Source organism: Lissotriton helveticus, chromosome 1_1, assembly GCF_964261635.1.
Source record: "Lissotriton helveticus chromosome 1_1, aLisHel1.1, whole genome shotgun sequence".
NCBI lineage: Eukaryota > Metazoa > Chordata > Amphibia > Caudata > Salamandridae > Lissotriton > Lissotriton helveticus.
Window position 1 is genome coordinate 233,680,103 of NC_136057.1, and position 22,390 is coordinate 233,702,492.

Consider the following 22,390-nt stretch of genomic DNA (forward strand, 5'->3'; position numbering starts at 1 on the left):
ATCTCGCACAAAACCCAGACTAGCAGTCACACACTTCTGGAAGCAATCTCCCACCACCCCAGACTAGCAGCAACCCACTACTGGAAGCTCTCTCACAACCCTCACACACTAGCAGTCGCACACTACTGATAGCTCGCTCACAATCCTCACATACTAGCAGTCACGCACTACTGGAAGCTCTCTCACAACCTTCACAAACTAGCAGTCACAAACTACTGAAAGCAATCTCCCACCCCCCCCAGACTAGCAGTCACACACTACTAGAAGCTCTCTCACAACCATCACAACTAGCAGTCACACACTACTGGAACCTCTCTCACAACCCTCACACACTAGCAGTCAGCCACTACTGGAAGCAATCTCCCCCACCCCAGACTAGCAGTCACACACTACTGGAAGCAATCTCCCACGGCCCCAGACTAGCAGTCACACACTACTAGAAGCTATCTCACAACCATCACAACTAGCAGTCTCACACTACTGGAAGCTCTCTCACAACCCTCACACACTAGCAGTCACCCACTACTGGAAGCAATCTCCCCCACCCCAGACTAACAGTCACACACTACTGGAAGCAATCTCCCACCACCTCAGACTAACAGACACACACTACGAGAAGCTCTCTCACAACCCTCACACACTAGCAGTCACACACTACTGGAAGCTCTCTCACAACCCTCACACACTAGCAGTCACATACTACTTGAAGCTGTCTCTCACCACCCCAGACTAGCAGTCACACACTAATTTAAGCTGTCTCCCACCACCCCAGACTAGCAGTCACACACTACTGGAAGCTCTCACAACCCTCACACCCTAGTAGTCACACTAGTGGAAGCACTCTCCCACCCACCAGAACACCAGTCACACACTACTGGCAGCACTCACGACCCTGACACACTAGCAGTGACACACTACTGGAATCACTCTACCACCCTCCAGACTAGCAGTTACACACTACTGGAAGCACTCACAACCCTCACACACTAGCAGTCGCACACTACTGGAAGCACTCACACACTAGCAGTCACACACTACTGGAAGCACTCACAACCCTAACACACTAGCAGTGACACACTACTGGAAGTACTCTAACAGCCCCCAGACTAACAGTCACACACTACAGGAAGCTCTCTCACAACCCTCTCACACTAGCAGTGACACACTACAGGAAGCTCTCTCACAACCCTCACACACTAGCAGTCAGCCACTACTGGAAGCAATCTCCCCCACCCCAGACTAGCAGTCACACACTACTGGAAGCAATCTCCCACGACCCCAGACTAGCAGTCACACACTACTAGAAGCTATCTCACAACCATCACAACTAGCAGTCTCACACTACTGGAAGCTCTCTCACAACCCTCACACACTAGCAGTCACCCACTACTGGAAGCAATCTCCCCCACCCCAGACTAACAGTCACACACTACTGGAAGCAATCTCCCACCACCCCAGACTAACAGACACACACTACGAGACGCTCTCTCACAACCCTCACACACTAGCAGTCACACACTACTGGAAGCTCTCTCACAACCCTCACACACTAGCAGTCACATACTACTTGAAGCTGTCTCTCACCACCCCAGACTAGCAGTCACACACTAATTTAAGCTGTCTCCCACCACCCCAGACTAGCAGTCACACACTACTGGAAGCTCTCACAACCCTCACACCCTAGTAGTCACACTAGTGGAAGCACTCTCCCTCCCACCAGAACACCAGTCACACACTACTGGCAGCACTCACAACCCTGACACACTAGCAGTGACACACTACTGGAATCACTCTACCACCCTCCAGACTAGCAGTTACACACTACTGGAAGCACTCACAACCCTCACACACTAGCAGTCGCACACTACTGGAAGCACTCACACACTAGCAGTCACACACTACTGGAAGCACTCACAACCCTAACACACTAGCAGTGACTCACTACTGGAAGTACTCTAACAGCCCCCAGACTAACAGTCACACACTACAGGAAGCTCTCTCACAACCCTCTTACACTAGCAGTGACACACTACAGGAAGCTCTCTCACAACCCTCACACACTAGCAGTCACACACTACTGGAAGCTGTCTCACAACCCTGACACACTAGCAGTCACACACTACTGGAAGCACTCTCCCACCCACCAGACTAACAGCCATACACTACTGGAAGCACTCTCACAACCCTCACACACTAGCAGTCACACACTACTGGAAGCTCTCTCACAACCCTCACACAGTAGCAGTCACACACTACTGGAATCTGTCTCCCACCACCCCAGACTAGCAGACACACTAATGTAAGCTGTCTCTTACAACCCCATACTAGCAGTCACACACTACTAGAAGCTCTCTCCTACCCCTCAGACTAGCAGCCATACACTACTCGAAGCTCTCTCATGACCCTCACACACTAGCAGAAAAGTCAGTATGTCTGTCTGACAGCTAAACGTGTCTCTTCAAACTCTTCTGAGTTTGTGGGTGTGATATTGTTGTTGGACAAGTGAATGAATGCAAGAATGAGTCAATGGGTAAATTAATAGATGAATGAGTACAAGGATGACTGACAGCATGAGGAACAATTCATAGATGCATGTGTGACTCCATGGATTAAAGCATACAGATGTATTTAGTTATAAGATATAACTATTGAGTTTGCCAAAGTTTGTTTCCAAGATGTTGGCATCACAGTAACTGTAAATCTTGCAGCGCTGCCACATTATTGTCTTGCTTACATCTATGTCGAAACATCCTGTTATCACCCACTGTAGAGTCTGCGGTAACCAGGCTCAGTGGCGCAGACAGATGTGCCCCTGAAGGAAGTGAACCAAGAGGGTGTCAAGGCGGGGCTGTTGGCCACAGGAGACGTGAGTAGGAACGCTGAGGTCTCTTAAGCAATGAGAAATGACAATGCCTCTGAGTGAGATCCTAATGTGCTCTTTATTTACCAGTATGAGTCAATGATTAGTTTCAAAACTTCAGTGAGTAATAGATGCAAGAAAGAATCAAAGAAACACTTAAAGATGTTAGTTATGGTTTTATTGTGCACCAGAGCCCCACGGTTTCTAGAAGGCAATCCAGGTAACATCTGTGTGTGGCATACAGGCTAAACAATCTGCTGGTTAGTAGGTGGTGGTATGGTTCAGCACCCTAGTAGCATCTGAATTGACAAACTGAAGACAGTATAGTGCCCGGCAACTAATGGCCCACTCACAATCACATGATCCATGAGTCTGAAGTCTACCATCCTGCAGTGCGGACACCAGAATCCATGGGTTCTTTCCAGTTCTTCTCTAAGACAGCTTCTTTCTTGACACAGCTGATAGTTCAATAACTGGAGACTCCAGGCGCCCTGTGCAGTGCTTTGAAGTGGGTAAAAGTCCTTTAAATTTAGCAGCATCTACTTACTGGGCTCCTAGCCAACACACAAAAAAAGAAAACAAAATGCAATATAGGTAATCTTGTTGCCAAATTGTCTGTAGTGTATCCTAAAAGGGTAAAGGAAATATATGAACCTCTTGTGATTGGGGAAATGGCATGTTTATGTGTATTTTGTATATTAACATTTCACCATATCTTAACCTTTTGTTGACAGCTTCTTATTCGTGATGGCGGCGCCACCTGGGAATGGCATGTATGTGGTGACCCAATATATCCCCTATGCTAACTTCAACCCTACTCAGCAGCCTTCTCAGCAGGGGGTGAGTCCTACTCAGAGGTCTTACTTTCTAAAGAGGTTCATTGAAGGAGAGCCAAAGACACTTGGAGTAAGTACTGGGGATCTTGAAATATTATTGTCTTCATCTACCATGTCCAGTTCTAAAATTATTTAATGACACATAAATGAAACTTGCGCTGTATGATTTTAGCCCAGACAGACATCAAGCATTTCACACAAAATATCATTCAAATCCTTAACTCATCAGGGAGGGGATAGAGAAGGATAGAAGGGAATTTTATTAATAGAAACCAGGGACAAATGTTGATGTGATTTACATGGTAAGACCCTCATTACAAATCCCCTCATTTAGGTACGGGGACACTGCATGGCTGGAATCTCAGATTCTTGGTTCTATCCTTGCACGTACATCGAAGGATTACAAGCTTTTTATCTCAGAATGTGTAAAACATCTGGACCTGGGAATGTCTGGCCCAATGCTGTATGTTCTCCTCCCTTTCTGGAGAAATGTTTAGCCTTAACTCAGGGAAGGATGTTGGTGGAACAAGGTGGTGAATGTAAAGCCTATAGGTTGCTGTACAATGGAGTAAAGGAGTTTTCAATATAAGTTAAGTAAAAAGATTAAACTGAGGGGCATATTTACAAGCCCCTAACACCACCACAATCCCACTTTCTCAGACGTTGTGGTGGCGATATGGGACTCGTCTTATTTACAAGGCAGCGATAAGCCAGTTAACGTTGCTATACGCTGCCTTGTAAACAAGGCACCCTTTCCCGCTACACTTAGCATGAAAGGGAGGGCAATGGGTGTTGCGGTGGGTGTTGATTTTGACCCTGCCCCCTATTTACAGGGTGGCTTTAATAGGAGGCAGTGCCAACATTAAGACCAGGTAAAAACCTGGTCTTAAACAGTCAAAACGAGGAGGAATGCTTTATTTCTCCTAGTTTTTGCTGTTTCCATGTGTGCTGTGTGGTGCAGCACGCATGAAAAAAGCAAAACGCCATTGTTTGTTTATGTGAGGAAGGTGTCCCTTCCTGCACATAAACAATCATTGAAAACAAATGACGTTTTGCAGCTTATATGTGTGCTGCATTAAGCAGCACACACAGAAGTTACAAAGCGCCATTACTGTTTGTTTATGTGAGGGAAGGGACACCTTCCTGCACATAAACAGTCATTGCCCTGCAACGCAGACACCCTTGCACTATGGTGCGAGGGTGGCTGCGTTGATGCTAGGCAGCTAAATTAGTGCCACCGCAGGGGTAAACTCAAGGCTGCACCATAGTCTTATGAATACTGTGCAGCCATGTGTTTCAGATGTGCTGGAGCGCGGCGTTAAGCCAAGGAGGCTAAAGCCATGCTCCGCCACTTCTCTCATAAATATGCTCCTGAGTGTATTGCATTGAGGTTAAACTGCTAGCTTAAAGGACCAAGCATAGATGCTGATAGAAGGTGAGCATTGAAAGAATGAGGGTTGGAAGGCCCTTTCAGAAGAAAACATCAGAAGAAAGTATAAGTCAGTAGATGAGTGAAGTGATGTCTCTATAGTCTAGATGGTCTTGTTATTCTTACATGGAAACTTTCCTTAAAGGAAATGATATAGTTGATGTGTAGAAATGAAAAGGCCAAAGTCACTCAAAAAGTGGAGCAACAAGGGTTGGCGCATACCAAGGTAACCATTGTAGAGGTCCGAAACAGTTGTACTAGGCAAGTATTTGGTGTCCTAAGGAAGTGAACGCAAAGGGTTATTTTCTACAATTGGTCACCCATCCCGCTCTTTAGTAGACAATCCAACACTTAACAGCAGGTCAAGCCTACTGAAATTTCTGGCACTAAAAAGTTAATCTGATAGTCACATTTCTCAGCCAGTCTAACCATCTCTATAGACAACGATTAAGGTCCTAATTACGACTGATGTATTATGTTCTGATGTATGGGTCACTCCTGTTACTGCACATACTGAAATTATGAGTTTTGTCATTTAAACCACATTCCTCAATAAATATCAGTAGGCCAAATCTGCCAATATTAAATGGGGGGGAATGCCAAGTAGATCCCAAGACATTTGGATTTTGGGGCAGCAAGCACCAAAACTCACATGATTTTTAATGTATTTCAAGATGAAGGCGACATTGATGAAAGCACATTGTTAGAAATGGGATCTCTGGGTGGCTAAGGCTTGGGCCAAAGCCAGGCAGAGCCCACCACTCTAGTCAGGGCAAGGGAGTTACACACCAAAAATAACCCCTGCTCACTCTCTTGGTAGCTTTGCACGAGCAGTCAGGCTTATCCTGGAGGCAATGTGTAAATCGTTTGCGCAACACACACACAGCAGCAACACACTAGGCACACCACAAAAGGAACTCCACACAAGGTTATATATAAAAATAGCCTTTGTATTATAAGAAACACATTAGAATAGTAATCACACAATGTACACTGTGCCAACTGGCACTGGGCAGTATTTACATTGGATTATATGCACATGACAGGGCCACATGGACATTCACTTAGTAGAAATAGTACAAGTAAGATTTATCATAAACGTAGAACACAATCAGTAAGTGTAGCACAAATAGTAAATGTAGAGCCCAACCAGTAACTACTGGTGGAATACTGAACTGAGACCTAGAACCTGCAACGTAAATCACACAATGCAATAATCATCACATTAGGCGTAAAACACGTGATGCGCCAACCTCATAAACAATAAATCACATTAGGCATAGGTATCACCAGTATAGATATAGGGAGCCCCAAGCGGGGGCACCACACCTGGAACTGGCCCCAGGCCAACGGGCCTCTCTCAGGGCTTTAACGCCCTATGTCCAACAATGTCAGGGCGTAATCTGCCAAGGCAGTCAAAGCAAAAGTACGCAAAGTGCTGGCCTAAATGTGGCAGCTGCCCACTAAGTGCTGGGCAGCTGTGAAAAATGAGCACAGGCACCGAGGTGCCCCCTGAGCCCCTCTCTGGGACTCCTGATTAGCAAATGCCCAACCGTGCAGGGGCCCGCAACTGCGGTGCCCCTGTAAAAATCAGCAAACCCTGGCAGTTTGGAGCCCCGTTTGGGACTCTGAGTAAAAGTAGGCAAAACGTGGCAGCTGCCCACTGTCAGGTGGGACAGCTGGAAAATAAGCGCAGGCCCCCATGGCACCCTAGGCAGGGTCACAGGGGGCGGGCACCGGGGATGTGCCCCAAAACCCCCCAACCACCGTACACTTGAGCCCCACTCACCGGGCTTTTCTGTTGCTGTGCAGGCTCTGTCTCCTCTGGGCTCCAGCCGATTCCACAACACGCGGGGCTCTTCTGGCTGCCCTCCGGTCTCCTCAGTACTCCCTCTGGTTGCTCCAAGCACGGGCATCAGCAGGCCTGGTAGGAGCTTCACGCACCGGAACTCTTGGCAGACTCCTCTGGACCGGTGAAACACCGGCCGTCGTCTCCGCGCTCTTCTCCAGGGCAGCATGCAGGCTCCCTCCAGCTCATGGGAGTCCTGCCTCACCTCACTCTGCCACAGGCTCTGCCTCTTCTGTTCCAGTCGTGCTACGATTGGCAGCCGCGGTCACGTTCTCTCGTGGCCCCGCCCAGAATCAGGCAAGGCTGCCTGGCTTCCTGGTCGGGCCGGCGGCGTCCTCTTCTCGGGCTGGGCTGCGGGGGTGACCCCTCTTCGGCGCCACAGTGCAGGGTGGGCACCCGCCTCAAAACAAAGGCAAAGAGTGGGGTGGGCACCCACTTTCTTCAGATCTGGGCAGCTCCTCCAGGAGGTGGCAATGCGGGGTGGGCTCCCGCTTGTATATTCACACCAGAGCAAAAATCGGCGGCAGAAATGTGGGGTAGGCTCCTGCTCCGTCAAATAGGCACACAAGCGGGGTGGGTACCCGCTATTTCCAGATGCATAATGCGGGGTAATCCCCAGGCAGCAGCCCAGAGCTGCAAATGAAAAATAGAAGCGCTTTCTAAGCGCTAGAGCAAGGTCTCCAGCCCTCTCCCCAATATAGGGAATGCGCGCCCAGAGATAAAGTCCAACAGTCCAGGGAAAGCCCTTCAGGAGAAAGAGGGCAAAGGCTGGGCCCAGGCAGGCCAGCTCACAGAGCCCTCCAGCAGGGAGGCAGTCCCTAGCGACGGTTCCTCCTGGAGTTCAGCAGCAGCAGCAGGCCCGCCTCAAGTCAGGAATAGCACAACAGAGAACATTTTCCTGGGGTCACAGCCCCTATATTTATATTAGAAAGTCCCTTTGTGTCACAGCACAGGGCTTGGGAATACCAGTTAGGACTGGTTTTGAGGGGCTTTGGAGCACTTTGTTTTGCCCAGCTCCATTCTCCTTTGTCAGGTGTAGGCTCAGGGATCAGACGCCCCACAGGGGGCGGAGCCGGCATTGTGGAGGGAAGGCACAGTCCCATTCAGGTCCCAAGTGCAACTCCTCTCTCCCATCTGCATGCAGATCTCTCTATTCACCACTGGGCTGCCTCCCCCTGGCTCCTGTCGCCACCCACACCTCTCAGCTCCTGTCAATCACAAGCCAGACAGGCAATTCACAGCAGGCAGGCAGACACACAGTACACAGAAATGCCAACTTCTAAAAGTGGCATCTCTCCACCAGTCACCACAAATCTGCGCACAGCATTGCACAGTATTTATCCTCATGAGTTCATTCATACTAAATTCTCCCCTGAAATCCTCTCATATCAGGAATTACCATAGACACACATATCCCCCATGTATTCCTATATGGGACGGCAGGCCAATCTCACCACATGCACTCAGAGCGCGCACACCCTTTACACTGGGCCACAGGGCTAAAGTGCGCAGAGGCCCAAAACTACCAATATCAGGTCACAGAAAAGGCAAAAAGTTTACGGGTGAACCTGCCAAAAGGGCCAAGTCCAACACAGGTAAAAGTAAAATAATAAACAAAATAGATGGAAAAGAAATAGGAAATCATTAGCCTTTAAACAGTGAAAATATTTAAGAGCAGCACCAATCAAGTGATACAGGGAAGTTAATAATTTACACATGTTTGCCAGTAAGAGTAGATGAAAGAGTGTTTGTGAAGAAGAGATATATTAAAAGCAAGGTACTTTGTGTGGTAAAGCAATAAAATATGTGATATCACCAGCATTGACAGTCAAGATAGTTATTAATCGCAAATAGTTTTGGAGTTTAGAATCAGTAGTGGCTGGGCTAATTATGTCAATGAGTTGGTAGAAATGCTATAGATGCTTAATTGAATCGTTGCTTCCTTTTTGACTTTCCTTCTCGTGCTTATAACTTATACAATTCATGAATCTTCGCTGTAGGCAATTCAGATGGTGATTGGTATCCTGCAGATTTTTCTGGGAGCCTTTCTCTGCGCACTTCCCCAAACAAGGGATTCAATCTTCACTTTTACCGGAGTGTCATTCTGGACATCTATCTTTGTAAGTATGATTTTTTTTAAGAAAGGCACTTGACTTTATTTGCAGCATTGTCTGTGGGAAATAACTTGCGTCATGGGTGAGGGAGGGAGTCACATGGATAGTGTCTACCCCAAACTCAGGATTGATAACACTGGTAACTTCACTTAACTCACATAGGGATAAATATGGGAACCTTGCGGACCAGACAACATTTATTTAGATAAGGATTGTGTTGTTTGTTTCAAAGCTCTGATTCCTTAGGACCTGATTTCTTAGGACCAGAATGACATTCACTGTTAGACCTGGCCGGACATTGACCTGGTCCAGCACGACCAGATATCTGCCTTTGGCGCTTTGTCCTTTTAGTCGCTATTTTACACTTTATTCTTTAAAAATTCATAACTCCAGTTTACTGATTGGATGTTTGAAGTTTTGGTCTTGTTTTATTTATTAAATGTTGCTCTATTTTTCTAACCAGGTGCGGAATGTTTTGTGTGGTGTTTTCACTGTTCTACTGTTTGAAGTGCACATACACTTTGCACATTGCCTCTAAGTTAAGCCTGTCTGGTCTGTGCAAAACTGCCAAGGAGTTGAGCTCAGGTTCATTTGTGGGTTACTTGTGCCTCACCCTGACAAGGATTGTGGTTGCTGCTTCACCAGGGCTCGCACCCCAGTCAACCAGTAACCCAGTTTCTCACATTCACTGCACGCTGGGTATGTTCTTGCGTACGGTGTGACAGGAACGTGAGTGGGGATGAACCTCATTCATGAATGTGGACATGCTAGTACATAATTCTGGGTAGTGGCCAAAATCCCATATGGAAGGACTAAGCATATGGAATTCCAAACTCTGTGTTTGAAAACACTGGAACTATGAAACTTAAGGATTTCCACTTACTTATGACTGGGAAACTAAAGCCATATGCTCAGCTCTCATTCTCTGGGCTGGCATTTCTCCAAATTGCAACCTAACAAGCCTATGGTATCAGAGAAATAATCACATCTAAGGATTTAATTTTTAAAGGTATTTTATTATAGTCAATGAGTTAGTTTTCTGCTAGACAAATTATGAATTTATTTTACTGCTATTTAATATATAACATAACATATAAAATAACATGTATGATTGGTGTCATGGAGATGAAATACCACGTGTTCATGTTAGTCATTATATAGAGGGGGGGACTGGGGTGAAGAAATACATATTTTCTCTATTTGACTTTACTATAATAATACTGTATTATTAGTGATCACAGTGAATTCAGTCAGAGCATACAAATATGTCACTTTTTTGAAGACCTGATTCATCATTCTGAGAGGCTCTTATTTTGGGCTCTTATGCTGCAACTCCTAACCAGAGTACAGATATGTAAAAACTAGTTGTAGAGCAGTTGGTATTGGTTCCTATTTCTTATAAATGCTTTGTTGCAATGTAATCAATGACACACACTTATTGATATTAAATTAAATTTATTGTCTCTTCTTTATAGTATATCATCTCTGGAGCATTGTCTGTCGCCACAGAAAGAATTGGCACCCTGAGCCTGGTGAGTTAAATTATGTACTAGACCTTGCCCTTAGTACAAATGTGGGTGTCCTCGTTCCACATGGACATTTTGCAGAGACGTAAAGGATTTCTCTAGTCATTTGCAAGTATCTTAGGTACGGGTGTTCAGATTCAGATAGAGACTGGATGCAGCACTGCAGCCAACAAAGTATATTCCCTCCTTTGCTCATTAATGGATGATTAAATCTGTGGCTGGAGATTGCCCGCTTCAGGCACTTTGTGTCCGTGGACTACGATGCACTGTTGCAAATGCACATATAAGGCTTTTATTCAACAGCTGAGTTCCATTGTCTCATTTAGCAATAGAATGCAACCGCGATCCCTAAGCAACAATTCAATATTCTCTTTCTAAGAAAACCTCCTTTCCCACAGATGACATTGTAGACCATACTTAGAATTCAGCAGACAGGATACTCCGTCAAAACTGGTGGATATCCCACTGCCATATTGAAAGCGCCATAGGATACACTGCACTACAGAGGGACGGGACATCTGCCAAAATGACACTTAGGCCATTCGTCATATTCCAACACCATCACTGCACATTCCAGGGTATATCTGTCAATCTGCCTTTTGTGAAACAAAATTGATTATAGTACTCTTGGCTTCCGACTGTATTCCAAGAGTAAGCCAGGAGTAAGTCAGAATGTAGCATAGCTTAAGAACTTCAGTGGAGGACGTCTCCGGTAATAGTAAAAATCAATCTGTATGTTAGCAGGGGTATGTCCAGTTTCCAAATGACAGCTGTCATTGACCATCATAAATATATAGCCCCGCTTATATCCAAAAGATGCCCCCAAATACCCGCAGAATACCAACCCCCCCACCACATTATCTGAAAGTGGGCACGAGCGTAAAACGCGGTTCACACTCTTTTTTACCTCAAATATTAACATGCGGTGCACGGCTGCGCACGAGCATGACTGAGGAATGACGCACTCTTGTATACAACCCATCTTCTCCCTTTACATTTTTTTCCCTTTTTTTTTTTACATAAGTACAAAGTCTTAAAATTTTACAGGAGGACGTCTTGACCTTGAACCCCTGGAACTGCCCCTAGTCACTACCAAATGTCCATGTAAAACCAGATCACAGTGTGAATTACCAAAACCATAATTTCCTTTTACAACAAGAAATACATTTGTAGCACAATCATCAGATCATGTGATTTAATTCCTAAATAGCAAGACACTGCTGTGATTCCACACAGTACCACCCTCAAAACGTACAGCATTTCTAAAGACCTGAATGACACGCACATGATCCAACCATTCAGCACATCCCTTACCCATCATTATGCCTTTCCTTAACCACACATGTCACTCAAATATACAACTTGTTTCCCAGGCACACCCATTTTTACTTGAGATCCTCTTTCGCTTTCCTTTTATACACTTCCATTTTCGCACAAATTTCTTTGAAATCTACTTCAGTAAGATCACAACACAATGATTTCTGGTCTCTTAACCACCATGGGACCAAATTAGTGCTAGGTTTACGTCCCCTTAACAATTCAAAAGGCCTCACCAACAGAACAGTAACAGAAAAAAGCAAGGTTCTGTTTTTCAACAACATAGACGGCAAAGCATTCTTCCAGTTCAAACAGCCTTTTACAGCCAATTGGGTGGCTTCTTTAGCCACATGATTGACCCTTTCTACTTGGTCATTTTCCTTTGGGTGGAAAACAGCAATTCTCTTGTGAACCACACCAAACTTTTGGAAGTACTTCTCCATCTGTTCTCCATCTGTTTGCTGACAAACTGGGGCCCATTGTCAGACACAAGTTCCTGGGGAATGCCCTCTCTGCAAATTATCTCATCCAAAAACACTTTGACCGCTTCAGAAGTAACATCCCTCACCATCTTGATCTCTTGCCATTTAGAGAAGTAATCTATCAGAACAATACCATAGGACTCTTGTCTAGGTAAGACAGCAAATGGACCAATGATATCTAATTCTATCTTGTGACAAGGTGCTAAAGGCAACTCTACAGGTTGAGGATTAGAAATTAAGGCTTTGGCTGATTTGTCACTATTAGCACATTCATCACATAATCTCACGTGATGCTCCACAAAAGAGTCAATGCTCGGCCACCAAAAATTTACTTTAATATGACTTCTCATAGCTGAAATACCAAAGTTCTCCTCATGAGCAATTTCAACAATAGCTCTCCCTAGGCTAAAAGGAGGAACAAACTTGTCAACCCGTACAATTATATTATTTTCCTCTGCCAGTTGCTCACGTACCTTGAAAACAATTCATTAATCCACAGGCGATTTTCCTCTGCTTAGTCCAATCCTCCAAAATAAATTGTTTCACCTGGATAATTTCACTATCTGTTCCCATTTCTTCATGTCACCTGTTCTCCTCCTCAACTGGAAAACCAGAACAAAGTAAATGATTATCCTCCGGAGTCAACGACACTTCACAATCATCTACCTCCTACTTATCATAGTCTTCAATAGGTAAAGGTAATCTGGACATGCAATCAGCATGTACATTGTTTTTACCAGGCATAGAATACCTATCTTGTACTGGAAATGTTGTAACTTTGAAGCTAATCTGGCTAACCTAGCAGACATGGTATGACCGCCTCAAGGTGCTAATTTGTGCACAAGAGGTTTGTGATCAGTTTTAAAAGTGAACCTAGCACCCCCACAATAAAACGTTAAATGTTCAGCGCCCCACACACAAGCTAATATCTCTCTTTCAATCACCGAATAATTTATCTCCGCTTCACGCAACGCTCTAGACGCATATGCCACAATTCATTCATGTCCATGTTCCTCCTGCATCAGCACTCAACCTAAGCCACAAGTGCTAGCATCAACCATTATACTGCAATGCTTTCCAATTAAAAAGATTTTAAGCAAGATGCATTCACAATAAGGTTTTTCAAGGTGTCAAAAACAGTAGACATAACCTTGGTCCATTCAAGTTTAGGATTTCTTTTAGTAAACATGTTAGAGGATACACAACAGCAGCATCATTGTGGATAAATTGTGCATAGAATCCCAGAAAAGCCACCAACTGTTTCTTATATGTAGGTTCTGGATCCTTGCTAATGTTTCTACATTACTTTTTTTTGGTTTAATACCAGTTTCACTGATGCACGCACGCCCTCCCCTCCGCCGACTACATCCTCCTGGGGGACCTCAACTTCCACCTGGAGAACAACAACGACCGCAACACCAGCTCCCTGCTCGACAACCTCGCCAATCTTGGACTCAAGCAGCTGGTGTCCACCCCCACCCACCTCGCCGGACACACACTCGATGCAGTCTTCTCCTCCAGCCCAGACATCGACTTCAGCCACGCCACAGAGCTTCAATGGACGGACCACAGCTGCGTCCACTTCACCTTCAAGAGAACGACGACCCACCACCACCAGCAACAGACCGCCCGCAGAAGCTGGAACAAGATCACAGCAGACCAGCTCGCCACCTCCCTGAGCCAGCACCCTCCTGCCAGCTCAGCGAACCCCAGCCAGGCTGCCGACAACCTCACGAAGTGGATCAGCATCTGCGCGGACGAGCTCGCCCCGCTAAGGACCCCGCCCAACAGACCCGGCAGCAAGAAAGCCCCGTGGTTCACCGACGAACTCAAGAGCTCCAAGAAGAACTGCAGAGCCCTCGAGAAAGTCTGGAGAAGGGAACCTACACCGGACAACAGGACCACCTTCAAGCTGGCCACCCGGAAGCACCACCAGCTGATCCGCGCCGCCAAGAAAACTGCATTCAAGGACCGACTGGACAACAACGCACACAACTGCAAGGAACTCTTCAACATTGTGAAAGAGCTATCCAACCCCAGCGCAGGAAACAACGACATCACCCCATCGCAAGACCTCTGCAACTCCCTCGCTTCATACTTCCACAACAAGATCGCGGACATACACAACAGCTTCAGCAACCAACCAACGCACACCAGGACCGAACAACCACCCCCCACCACCACCCTCCACGCCTGGACCCCGATCAGCACCGAAGACACCATCCAAACGATGAACTCCATCCACTCCGGATCACCGACTGACCCCTGCCCTCACTACGTCTTCAACAAGGCCGACGCTGTCATCGCACCCCACCTGCGAGACATCATCAACACATCCTTCGACACCGCCACCTTCCCTGAGAGCTGGAAGCACGCCGAACTCAGCGCTCTACTCAAGAAACCCACAGCGGACCCCACCGAACTCAAGAATTACCGCCCCATCTCGCTCCTCCCGTTTCCAGCCAAAGTCATCGAGAAGACCGTCAACAAGCAGATGGCCGCCTTCCTCGAGACGAATGGATCCCTCGACCCCTCACAGTCCGGCTTCCGAGCCAATCACAGCACCGAGACCGCCCTCATCGCCGCCAGCGATGACATCCGAGCCCTGATGGACAATGAAGAAACAGCGGCCCTCATCCTCCTAGACCTCTCCGCGGCATTCGACACCGTCTGCCACCGCACCCTAGTACAGCGCCTCAGCAACGTCGGAATCCAGGACAAGGCGCTGGAATGGATCATCTCCTTCCTCGACGGAAGAACACAGAGAGTCCGCCTCCCACCGTACAAGTCAGAGGCATCCGAAGTCATCTGCGGCGTCCCTCAAGGATCCTCTCTGAGCCCCACTCTCTTCAACGTCTACATGAGCCCCCTCGCGGCCATCGCACGCCAACACAACCTCAGCATAATCTCCTACGCCGACGACACCCAGCTGATCCTCTCCCTGACCAACGACCCAGCCGCCGCCAGAGCCGACCTACACGAAGGGATGAAAGAGGTAGCCGAGTGGATGACGACCAGCCGCCTGAAACTGAACTCCGACAAGACGGAGGTCCCCATCCTGGGCTCCTCCCCCTCCGCCTGGGACGACTCCTGGTGGCCTCCCGCCCTGGGCACCGCACCCAAACCAACGGACCATGCACGCAACCTAGGCTTCATCCTGGACTCCTCCCTCTCCATGACCAGGCAAGTCAACAACGTCTCCTCGGCGTGCTTCAACACCCTACGCATGCTACGGAAGATCTTCTGGTGGATCCCCACCGAGACCAGGAAGACCGTCACCCAGGCCCTCGTCACTAGCCGACTGGACTACGGCAACGCCCTCTACGCCGGTACCACCGCCAAGCTCCAGAAGAGACTCCAGCGGATCCAGAACGCCTCTGCCAGACTCATCCTCGACATCCCACGAACCAGCCACATCTCCGGACACCTGAGAGACCTTCACTGGCTCCCCGTCAACAAAAGAATCACCTTCCGCCTCCTCACCCACGCACACAAAGCCCTACACGACCAAGGCCCGAGCTACCTCAACAGCCGAATCAACTTCTACGCTCCCAGACGCCACCTCCGATCAGCCAACCACGCCCTCGCCGCCGTCCCCCGCATCCGAAGAGCGACTACAGGAGGAAGGTCCTTCTCCTACCTGGCCGCCAAAACCTGGAACTCCCTCCCGACCGACCTGCGCCTGACCCAAGACCACCTCTCCTTCAGGAAGAAGCTGAAGACCTGGCTGTTCGAGCAGTAGCGGCACCCCCCTCCCCCAGCGCCTTGAGACCCTACGGGTATGTAGTGCGCTCTATAAATGCCATTGATTGATTGATTGATTGATTGATGCAATGTCCTAAGTATTCTACCTCTTTTTTTCTACATTTATCTGAGCGTAAAGCCAATCCCGTGGATGTTAAAGCAGCCAAAATATTCTCTAAGTTAGACTCATGTTCTTCTATATCTTTCCCAAATACCAACATGTCAATATATCATCCTGGAAAGCCACTGCTCCGGTAGGATCATCCATGATTTCTTTCATTAACCTTTCGATTACTGAAGCAGCGCTTGCTAAACCAAAATGCATTCTGCAGAACTAAAAATAAACCCTCAGGAGTGATGAACGCAGTCAAGTTTTTGGATTCTTCATGCAACAACACCGCATGATAGGCACTGGCTAAATCAAGACATGAAAACACCTGTACCGCAGCCAACGTATATACCATCTCATGTAGATTAGGAAGAGGATGAGCATCAAACCAAGTAACATTATTGAGACTGTGGAGTTCAATTCAAAGGCGGAGTTTCCCATTGGATTTGACCAAAATAACAACCGGAGTAACCCATGGAGAAGGTTCAACAGGCTCAATAATTTTCTTTTTACACTTATCCTGTAACAGTTTACTTCTGTATGACAATGGAGCATTTCTTACTCTATGGCGACCAGGTACAACTGTCCTGTGGCCTGATATGAAGTGTAAACCCCTTATACATTCCCACTTCATTTGCAAAAAGCTCATGAAACTTGTATTTCAATTTCTGTATGAATTCCATCTCATAACTAGGTTTGCCATTACATGTAACTTCTGAAAAAATCCCTAAAGCGTGGACATGAGGATCCACCTTTGGGCCCAGGTTTATGTCAAGATCTTTCTGATGTGGCTACCCCACTAAGGACTGGTGATCATTTCCAACATAAACCTCCCCAAACATTTGGCTTCAAGCAAATTCTATATTTTCCCAAAAATAACCCATTATTTGAATCTCATGACCTATATATCCTCCTTAAGGAACATCAGATGGCAACAAGATTCTATTGGGCCATTTCACCTTGACAATATTATGTGCAGTTATAGTATACCAGGTAAAAGAATCCACCAACACACTCGTACTTGCACCATCAATGCTAACAATGCAAAAGGGAAATGTTGTGTTCGAGGCATATGGGCTGCAGATGGTACATTTATGAATAGATCGCCATCTGGTGTTGGGCTCGGATGATTGCACTTGTTTTTCTCTTGGAGAAGTCTTTGTCGTCACGAGATCGATGACTCCTCCTCTGGGTGCTAGTGCGCATGGGCATCGGCTCCATCCTTAGATTGTTTTTTTCCGCCATCGGGTTCGGATGAGGATCGAAGCGCTCCGGATCGACTTCGACAAAGAACGTTATATTTGGCGCGTATTCCCTTTCCAATTCGACGGTATTGTTATCGAACGCGGCTACACTTCCATTTCGACGCATTTCGACGTCAACAACAAGATTTCCAACTGCTACGTCGACGAGACCAAGAGGCCCATCTCGACGTAGTACAGCCCGGAGTCCATGGAAAGGACTCCATTCAAAAAATGTCCAACGTGTGGTGCTAAGTTTCCACACAAGGACCTACACGAGGTGTGCAACCTCTGCTTGTCCCCTGAATACGAATCCAGGGACTGTGAAGCCTGCGCGGCATTCTCCTCCAAGTCGACGATTAGAAACCGTCGAGCCCGAAGACACGAGGTATCGAGAATGCAGTTGCAGACAATCCCGGAGCTGTTCGAGGACCAGCACCCCGAAGAGGAGGAAGAAGAGGAGGACGAGGCGGGGTCAGAAGCGGACGAGTCCGACGTCGAGGAAATCGACGCTCAACAAACCGTGAGTGATGACGTCCCTTTACCAAAGAACAGACCCCGCACAGTGTCGACCCCGCCTTCGAGCCCGGCCAGACAACCGAAAAAAGTTTCAGACGCCTCGCCTTCGGGCCCGGCAACGAAACCGAAACCGAAACACTCGGCCTCCCACCATGGTGGGTCCGAAAAAAGGCCCACCTCGACATCGACACCGAAGCTCCATACAAAGGAAAGCTCGAAGTCGAAACAGTCCATGTCGAAACCGAAACATGCTTCGACGTCGAAGACAACCTCGACACCGAAGACATGCTCGACACCGAAAACATCGGATCCGAATAAACTTTCGGTGCCGAAAACACAAATGGACAGTCAGAAGAAAAAGCACCTTTCGGAACCAAAAACTGCGGTACCGACACAGGAGCATCAAACCGATCCTAAACAAAAGACTCTGTTTATCCATCCACAAACTGGCAAGGTAGTGACAGAACTACCTAAAAAGAGGAAGAATGAACAGTTGGACGACAAAACTCCTCCTCCTAAGAAGAGAACAATGGGGACGAATACAACTCCTCCCCTTTCTCCACAGCCTAGAGACACAACATCTTCTCCTCTTCCTCACAATAGGCCAACTACTCCTTTCACACCACGCTCATCTACACCTATAACAGACGTAGAAAGTGACACAGGAGAGGGAGAACATCCTAGGGATGATGAAGACACCATCCCAGAGGATGCAGACCCATGGGAAGATTATAATGTAGGGTCAGATAATGATAACGACCCTGAACTGTATCCCTCAAAACCTTCACCACCTGATGATAATACAGGTTTTGCACAACTAATTAATAGGGCAGCAAAATACCACAAGGTAGAGCTACATGCAGAACCTCAAATAGAGGATTTCCTGTTAGAAACACTACCTGCTGCACAAAGAACATCAGGAACACTACCAATGCTTAAGGGTCTCCTCAATCACACATCAGAAATATTCAAAGACCCAGTGAGGGCTAGGGTATTAAACCCAAGAATTGATAAAAAATATAAGACAGCTCCAAAAGACCCAATATTTATCAAGGAACAAATTCCTCTAGACTCACTAGTGGTCACAAACGCTCGTAAGAGAACAAACTCTTTAACTACAGGAGAAGCTCCACCTCCTGATAAAGAGGCTAAGCTAATAGATGCCTCCGGCAAGAGAGTAGCATCACAAGCGGCAAACAGCTGGCGCATAGCTAATACGCAAGCACTACTTGCAAGGTATGACAGAGCTCATTATGATGAATTAGAAAAACTCATCACGCATCTCCCTAAAGAACATCAAAAGAAAGCAGATCAACTTATACAAGAGGGAAAGATAATAACTAATACTTCCATTAAGTGCGCCCTAGACGCAGCAGACACTGCAGCAAGATCCATAAACACAAGCATCATGCTAAGGAGACATGCATGGCTCAGAGTTTCAGGGTTCAAACAGGAGGTACAAACATCATTATTGAACCAACCTTTTGATGAGAAAACACTTTTCGGCTCAGGGACAGATGAAGCCTTAGAAAAGATGAAAAAAGATACGGAAACGGCTAAATCAATGGGAGCATTGCAACAGCCAACCCAAAGAGGTTCCTTTCGTAGGTCCACCTATAGAGGAGGATCCAAAAATACAGGTACAAGCCAGCAACCAACCTCTTTTACACCGACATCACCCAGAGGTAATTCTAGAGGCAGTTACAGAGGTAACAACAACAAGGGTAGAGGTCGCGGAAACAACAACAACCGCAACTCTCCAACCCCAAAGCAGTGACTTCATACAGCTCCCCCCAGACCATATAACACCAGTCGGGGGACGCCTATCACAGTTCCTACCTGTCTGGGAAAACATCACATCAGACAGGTGGGTGAGACAAATTATCCAACATGGTTATTGCCTGGAACTCAAAGCTACCCCACCAAACATCCCCCCCAAAAAGCGTCCAATGAGACAGGATCACCTAACACTGTTAAAACAATAAGTGCTATCCCTGCTACAAAAGCATGCGATAGAGAAGGTTCCACAACATCAACAAGAAACAGGAGTATACTTCCTATACTTCCTAATCCCACGGGTCTCTAAGGCCAATACTAGACCTAAGACCTCTCAATGCATACATAAATTCGGAACATTTCCACATGGTCACGCTCCAACAAGTACTTCTTTTACTGAAGAAAGGGGACTTTCTTTCTACACTGGATCTAAAAGACGCTTACTTTCATATCCCTATTCACAAAGCCCACAGGAAATACCTCAGGTTTGTGGTAGAAGGACTACATTATCAGTTCAAAGTCCTTCCGTTTGGTGTCACAACGGCACCAAGGGTGTTCACAAAATGCCTAGCAGTGGTCGCAGCTCACCTAAGAAGACAACAAATACATGTCTTCCCCTACTTGGACGACTAGCTAATAAAGGCCAAGTCACAAGAAGAATGCCTTCAGAACACACAAAAGACTATTCAGCTACTGCACCAGCTAGGGTTTACGGTGAACTACACAAAGTCACACCTGCAACCAAGCAAGGTTCAACAATATCTAGGGGCTACTATAGACACCGAAAAAGCCAAAGTATACCCCAATCCAGTCAGGATCCAAACAATGCTTACAGTCATTCAAAGATTCCAACCACAACACTCACTAACAGCGCGAGTGTTCATGCAGCTATTAGGGATTATGTCATCCTGCATACTGCTAATACCATATGCCAAACTACAGATGCGTCCGCTACAAGAATGCTTAGCGACACAGTGGAATCAGGCTCAAGGACAGATTACAGATCTGGTGTTGGTAGACGACCGCACACACCGCTCTCTGAAGTGGTGGAACACAACAAACATTGCCAAGGGGCGGTCGTTACTAGAACCAATTCCACAGGTGATAATAACAGCGGATGCATCGCTCACCGGATGGGGAGCGCATATGGAGAAATATACAGTACAGGGAAGATGGAGTGTGCAGGAAAAAAGACTGCACATCAATCATCTAGAACTACTAGCAGTGTTTCTAGCATTGAAAGCCTTTCAAATGCATGTTATCAACAAAGCAGTCCTGATCAGAACAGACAACATGACAGCAAGTTATTATATTCAAAAACAGGGGGGGACGCACTCTCTCCAACTATCCAGACTAGCGCAGGAAATCTGGAGATGGGCCATTCCTCAAAACATCTATCTATTAGCCGAACACCTACCAGGAGTTCAAAATCAGATAGCAGACATCCTAAGCAGGCAGTCAGAACAAATACACGAATGGGAACTGCACCACCAAATACTGCAACCATTCTTCCAAAGATGGGAACAACCAGAGATAGATCTCTTTGCCACTCATCAGAACGCAAAATGCCAAAGCTTCGCATCCAGGTACCCACACCATCTGTCGCAGGGCAATGCGTTATGGATAAATTGGTTCAACAAATTTGCATACGCTTTTTCCCCTCTCCCACTAATCCCATTAGTGGTCCGAAAGCTGCAAAAACACTCAATGACCATGATACTAGTAGCACCCACGTGGGCCCGACAGCCGTGGTTCACCACGCTCCTGCAACTCTCACAGGTGCCACACCAAAAGCTAAGAATTTTACCCATGCACCTTACACAGAACCATGGAGAAATAATGCACCCAGATCCCAAACAACTGAACCTAGCGATCTGGCTCCTGAAATCCTAGAATTTGGATACTTAGATCTACCCCCAAATTGTATGGAGATCATTAAACAGGCAAGACGTCCCACCACCAGAGCATGCTACGCAGCTAAGTGGAAAAGGTTTGCTGTATACTGTACCAGTAATAACATCAACCCTCTGGACGTATCAACAAAAGAGATTATTTGCTATTTACTACACTTACAGCAAAGTAATCTTGCGTACACATCTATCAGAGTACATTTAGCAGCTATAGCAGCGTACCTACAAAACAGGCAACACCTATCCCTGTTTAGAGTGCCAGCAATCAAAGCCTTCATGGAAGGCCTTAAAAGAGTCATTCCACCAAGATTACCACCTTCCCCGGTCTGGAAACTCAACGTAGTACTCACCAGACTAATGGGACCACCTTTCGAACCTATGCATAGGTGTGAAATACAATTCCTTACATGGAAGGTGGCCTTCCTTATAGCCATTACCTCCCTCAGGAGAGTAAGCGAATTACAGGCATTGACAATACAAGAACCATTCCTACAGTTACACCAGAATAAAGTGGTTCTTAGAACAAACCCAAAGTTCTTGACCAAAGTAATTTCAGCATTTCACATCAATCAACCAGTGGAACTACCAGTCTTTTTCCCAAAACCACAGACGGTAGCAGAAAGGGCCCTACACACATTAGATGTCAAGAGGGCAATATTGTACTACATAGAAAGGACA

The 22,390-nt window shown here is 46.7% G+C and overlaps 1 protein-coding gene across 1 annotated transcript in view; it reads left to right on the forward strand.

Moving 5' to 3' along the window:
- The window catches only part of LOC144789119 (membrane-spanning 4-domains subfamily A member 4A-like), a 315,859-nt gene that overhangs the window by 125,162 nt on the left and 168,307 nt on the right, over positions 1–22,390 (forward strand). The window contains exons 2-4 of the mRNA XM_078665351.1: positions 3,595–3,766; positions 8,975–9,094; positions 10,564–10,620. Coding sequence (XP_078521477.1) covers positions 3,608–3,766; positions 8,975–9,094; positions 10,564–10,620 — 336 coding nt within the window. The 5' untranslated portion in view covers positions 3,595–3,607. The remainder of the gene's footprint in view (positions 1–3,594; positions 3,767–8,974; positions 9,095–10,563; positions 10,621–22,390) is intronic.